The following is a 6,600-nucleotide window of genomic DNA, read 5'->3' on the forward strand; positions in this document are numbered from 1 at the left end:
TGTGAATGAAGAAACTTTCAAATACATAAAGTCTTGGCATTACAGGTGTGTGTGTTTCCAGGTTAAGACTAGAAGGGGACATATTTAGTGTGCTGTGTGTGTGTGTGTGTGTGTGTCTTGTTTAGTGGCATTATTAGAGAAAGGATTTTTGGTAAGGTATTATACACTGACTTAGGGGCAGTGCTTGTGCTAGTAGTTTGGTGGTGTGGTGGAGGGGCACAACCTCACCTGCTCATCCTAACTAATATGTCCTAACCCTAATAACTGCCCATACTACTAATCCCAACCATACCCATTACCTTACAAAAATCCCTTTGCCTAATTAGTAGTATTGTAAGGTAAAGTGTTAGTTTTTTCTTTTCCTTTTTTTTGTTGACAGATCACATAAGGAGAGTAGGAGACATTTTTCTTTTAGTGACTGGTGCAGTTTTGACCTGATGCTTTCTGTATGGACATTTTTGAAATGCTGCTATTAATTGTGTGCATTTGTTTGATTTATGCATGTCAATAAATTATCATACACTCAAGAAAAGCACATAAAAACACCCATCATCAGTTTTTTTGCATGAGGGCCATCTACCCTGAACCCCATCCGAAGGGTAGGCCCCCCTGCACCCCATGAACTTACATATGCCAACTCTATGATTGTGCAAACACCTAATAGAATGGAATGAGTGCTGTGCACACTGAGAAGGCACAATGGAAGTGATTACATTTCCAAAACAGAAAGCAGGCAACTATCAGACATAAACCACCACTATCTAAATGTGAACTAACCCAAAAATGCAGCTAATCCTGTCTTACACAGACACTACTCTTGCTCAATCTATTCACCAACATTCCAAATGACTTAATGTGAAATTGGTACTATTAATATGTCACTCATTCCTACACAAAGAAACACTATCCAGTCTAATTAGTAGTGGATCAAACCCACTACATCCATATATAAAGTGTCTTTTAACTAAGGACCACCCTGATAAAGACTGCACTATGCCCATATATAAAGTTACTTTTAACTAAGGACCAACCTGACGAAGACTGCACTATGCCCATATATAAAGTTACTTTTAACTAAGGACCACCCTGATGAAGACTGCACTACACCCATATATAAAGTTGCTTTTAACCAAGGACCACCCTGATGAAGACCACACTACACCCATATAGAAGTTACTTTTAACTAAGGACAACCCTTCATGAAGACTGCACTACTCTCATATATAAAGTGACTTTTAACTAAGGACATTTATTAAAGGTATTTGATTTGCTATCCAATTAATTTTTTATCAGTGGCTCATGGTTAACATACACACTTGTTTACATATGTTTTTTAACTTGACCATCTGCTAAGAACATTTTCACAGGATTCATTTATAAAAGAGTTTGAAGTATATGTACAGCTAGAAAAAAATTGCCAAGTGCTACTGAAATTACTAATGAAAGGAAACAGGAAAATGGAGCAGTAATAAACAAACACAAACATAAATCAAGCTGGGTCACTGACAGCTCAGCTAGAAACTTGTTCACTGTACCAAAAGGCTGTAGACATCATGGCTTTCGATCAATACCATATACAATTCTGTCATCTTCCAATGAACTGCTTCTAGCTGATCTCCGTCCTATGAATGAAGAGATACCTGGAATTTCACAGTGAACTCCAGACAGGATCTAGCAAATTTATATACAAAAGAAGAAATAGCAGATTTCTAGCATTTATGGCCATAGTTAGTAGGTGCTATCATTGATAATAAATTGAAATTCGATATTCATCTATCTGAAGCTATCAAAAAATCTCATATCAAACTCGATTTGCTCTACCACATCAAACCATTTCTTACAAATCAATGCAGAATAGACATTACTAGGACTCATCTTTCTTCTCTATTCTATCCCTCTCCCATCTTTACTTCACTTAGCAAAACTGAACTTTCCAAACTTGAATGCTGTTATAATAAAATAGCCAAGTTTACCACGGACTCTCCTCACAGATCACACAATTGATCATCCCTACAACAATTAAACTAGTTAGAACTCCCCCATTAACTAACCTATACTCAACTTATTTTTGCTCACCATTTAGTAAATCAGCCTGACAAAATCCCAGCATTACAACACTTACTTAGACCCTATAACACTCATCTTCTCGGATCTACAGATAAAACTCTCCTGCAAGTTTCTAAAAGTAACAACCAGGCTGGGGATTCCCTTTTTCCCCACTATATCTCCAAAATTTGGAATTCTATCCCCCAACATATATTAAATGTCACTGATACAACTCAATTCAAGAACAAACTAAAGGACTACTTACTGGATCTGCTCCTGTATCAGCCCAGGGTAATCTCTTCCCTACATGCCTTATCACTATCCTTACTCCCCTATTTTTCTTTCTTATCTGATATCTTCCTCTAACCCCCACCTCTTCCCTATCCACTTTAGCTAATCCTGACTAATTTACTTTTTTGTCTCCCTATCTTCCCTCTATGACTTAACTCTTCCATCCAATCTGTTTGATGTTGTGTTTGTATCAATTTGTATTATTTTTATCTTATGTACATTATTTTTATCCTATATGTTCTATGTTACATCTAATGATGTTAATGTATATTTATAACTACTTTAAAATATCACTGTTATTTATTCTTTGATTTTTTGCCTATGTAATTACTGTTTTATGGAGCTTTTCTCCCCGGGCCTCCACTGAAAATGGGTTCACACCCAGACGGACTAGCCCGGTTAACAAATGTAAAATAAAATAAAATAAATGAATTCCTATATATCCACAGTACCCCTACCTTTCCAGCTGTCCTCACACACACTGCATGCTTACCTTTTTGTTAATTTTAGATCTAAGCCCCCAAATAACGAGTACAGTATATAAATGTCAGCAACTCTAAGCCCCCTCATAACTAGTACAGTATACAAATGTGTAACTCTAAGCCCCCACATAACCAGTACAGTACACAAATGTCAGTAACTCTAAGCCCCTCATAACTAGTTCAGTATACAAATGTTAGTAACTCTAAGCCCCTCACAACTAGTACAATATAGAAATGTCAGTAACTCTAAGCCCCTCATAACTAGTACAGTATACAAATGTCAGTAACTCTAAGCCCCCTCATAACTAGTACAGTATACAAATGTCAGTAACTCTATGTTCCCTCATAACTAGTATAGTATACAAATGTCAGTAACTCTAAGCCCCCTCATAACTAGTACAGTACACAAATGTCAGTAACTCTAAGCCCCCTCATAACTAGTACAGTATACAAATGTCAGTAACTCAAGGGAATGGATGCTTCTCTGAGGGCTCAGATTTCACAATGTTGTTTCTTTGTGAATATACCTGTTTGGTGCTGTTCTCAGAGGGTCATTAACAATTACCCGTGTCATACCATTTTAATGTAAATATTTTTGTTCAAAGGATTGCCATACTTATACAATGGGCATGGTCTGCTGGCCCATGTCATCGCTGAAAAGGGTACTCTACCTGCTGGATGAAAAGAGAGACAGAATGGCATCTTGATCCAGTAGAGAATAGATTATCTGAAATATCAATTATCTGAACCAGCCATCCAACGTTTTTGGGAAGGAAAAATCATAAATTTTGAATATGCAAACATTACATGTATTTGCTTGAGCATGTTTTTTGAGATTGTAGCCAGCCCGCGTGTGAAAAGTATTTTTTATTGTCCACTGAAATCACTGAATGTTTGAAAATTGTATTCCTGCATGCAGAAAAAAAAAACAAGATTTTAGAAGTTTTTTATCCGGTTCAGTTATATGTTTGATTATCTGAACAGTTTCAACATCTGAAGTACCCTAGGTCCCAGTTAGTAAGGATAAACGACTCTCTGCTGTATATGATTACACAAAGCTCCATTCTTCCCTTGTTAATGCTGCTACTTTCTATCTGTAATCTGCATTCCCTCTCTTTCTTCCCTTAAGCAGTCATTATACTGCATTTTGCACACTGAATTTAAAGTAGATCAGTCACATTTTGAAACAAAGGTAAGTAATAAACCTTTGGAGCTGGACATAACCTCCCTACCATGACATCATAAAAGACTGTACAGTTTTTGGTGCAAAGCGTGTGATGCTTCAATCTACCTAATGGACAGGATGACCTCCTGCATTTTTCTCAGAGCTGAAATTCCCTACCATGACATCATAAAAGACTGTACACATAATGCTTCACTACCTAATGGACAGGGTACTGCATTTCCATGATACGTGCATCATTAGGAGTCTCTTACTAACTACAAAGGCAAGTAGTCAAGCAGGTGGGGCACCGTTCATTGAAAATTAGCATATGTGATGATTTAGTACAGACAGCAATATAGGTAAAAAGCTGCTCTACTAAATAAGTTGTTTTTGATTTCCCTCAGTTCTTTGCATTTATATGTAAATAATTTAGAATTCTACCATGACATCATATTGTGGGTATGGTAACAGAGAAAAAAATGTGAAAACAGTAAAACCAACCAAAAAAAAAGCACAATGATGAGTATAACTGGGAGTAAAATGAATTGTAACAAACTGCTGGTTCTCAGGTAGTCCCTACAGACTTAGCAAGAGCAACTCCTCATCCTTTCAAAACCTTAATCTATATGTAAATAAGTTGGAGAGATCAGCATAAAGGTTAACTTTTCCTTCAGTCCTTCTATAACATCCCTTATAACAATGAAGTGGACTGGTCCATGCTCACCCATGTGGTAAACTTGTCCACAGGCTCCCTTCAGACTGGGATCCATTTCCAATTACCTTACCTATTTAAAGTGCTATCCATGCTACCACCAAGGGACTCAGTTCAAGTCATTCTAACTGATTCACTACTTGTTCTGTACCATGTTACATGCCTTGTTAAAGTCTAAGGAAGCCATGTCACATGCCATGTTAAAGTCTAAGGAAGCCATGTCACATGCCATGTTAAAGTCTAAACAAGCCATGGCCAGAGAACTGCATTAGGTTGTGTCGGACATGAACCCCCACTTGTATTAGGATATCTGAAACCAGTGAAGCCTCTTTTTCTAATATGGCCTCTAATCTTTTCCCACCATATAAGCTACTAACCAGGTAGCATCAGAAGGGTAAAGGCAAACTCCCTTCTCTCTTTTTCTGCCTGTGTGTGTATTTATCTATCCAGATTGTGCATTCACATACACAAGGGTGTAACTAGGTATACTCAATGTACTCAAGTGAGTACATTTTTCTAAGCAACTCTTGGAAACTTCAACACTCCAAAAGCACAGAATGTTATGAACTGTGTAAACAAATACTTATTCTATAGAGATATATAAAGAATGCTTGTGTGAAAGGAAATCACCTCTAAAAATAGTTTTTATGGGTATAAATGGTAACAGTGGAAAATAAGGTGCCCCCTTCCTTTATGGCTGGATGTAGCATTTGAGGGTTGAGTACATCTTTAAAATGATAGGTGGGTGGTGGGGCAACAACAGGTTTGCGTAGAAAATCTCAACATCTGGCTACACCCCTGTACATGCATGCATGTACACACAGATACTTAGGCCAGCCCAGTTACCATTATATTTGAAAACAGTATGGCAACATAACTCTCAGTAATAAAGGTTCTCCTTGCTTATGCTCCAAGAATATACAAGAAAACTAACTGATTTGTTATTAAGCACTAATAAAAACAATACTAATGTTAATAAGTAATAACTAAGCAATACACACATCCCAGATTGAAAATTCATGAAAAAATGTTAGTACAATCCCCATAAAAACCCTGTTAGCTAAAATTAGTTATCATGCAGTGTCCCTTACCTTATACACACTGATTGCCTCGTGCAGGAATACAAAACTGTGGCTGGAATGTCTGGGAACACACAGGACACAGATAAAGGTCTCATCATCCTTACAAAATAACTCCAGTCTCTCTTTATGCTCCCCACAACACTGCTCTGTTCTTCCATTTGTAGCACACAAATTATGCATTGCTTCTTTTTCCCTGCAGTCTCCTTCTTGTTTTGTGTACATTCCTGCTTCACTCTCTGGGATCTTTGCACCAAATCAGCCAGCAATCAGTTCACTGTGCAACTCTTCAGAGGAAGTTCCTGCCTAAATTCATACCAGGCCAGTTTTGTTGTTTTATATCAAATCCTGTAAACAGATGTTCTACAGAAGTAGCATCTAAATACAAAATCATTGAATTATCAGGCAAACAGCAAATAACATGCCATACATAAACTCCACTCTATATACAGCAAGCCACTTAACTACAACTAATCCCTTTTTAGTTTCATTTTCAGAGCACAGGAAGTATAATATGCTGAGAAGTGACCACCTCCTTTTAAAGGGGCAATGATTTTCAGAGCACAGGAAGTACCATGTGCTAAGAAGTGACCACCTTCTTTTAAAGGGGCAATGCTGAGAGCTCTTCTAATCAGAGATTAAAATATCTCACTCTAAGTACCTTTTTTAGGCAGTCCATTTTAGAAACTTCTAGTACTTTTTTTTCTCAAATTCAAAGATCTGAACTCAAGATAAACTCTGCTACATCTGTGAGCTATCTAAACTTGTCATATGTCCCTTTTCTACAATCCCACCTTCTGTGTCTTTGCATGGACACTGTTAGCA

At 37.2% G+C, this 6,600-nt stretch overlaps 1 protein-coding gene across 1 annotated transcript in view; it reads right to left on the reverse strand.

Moving 5' to 3' along the window:
- LOC122814408 (zinc finger protein 729-like) overlaps positions 1 to 6,273 on the reverse strand; it is a 544,251-nt gene extending 537,978 nt beyond the window's left edge. Inside the window, 1 exon segment of the mRNA XM_044086990.1 lies at positions 5,788 to 6,273. Within this exon segment, the coding sequence (XP_043942925.1) occupies positions 5,788 to 6,000 (213 nt within the window). The 5' untranslated portion in view covers positions 6,001 to 6,273.
- Positions 6,274 to 6,600: the final 327 nt, after the last annotated feature.

This window comes from Protopterus annectens, chromosome 10.part0 (assembly GCF_019279795.1).
Source record: "Protopterus annectens isolate FY-2018-M chromosome 10.part0, PAN1.0, whole genome shotgun sequence".
Lineage (NCBI taxonomy): Eukaryota > Metazoa > Chordata > Ceratodontiformes > Protopteridae > Protopterus > Protopterus annectens.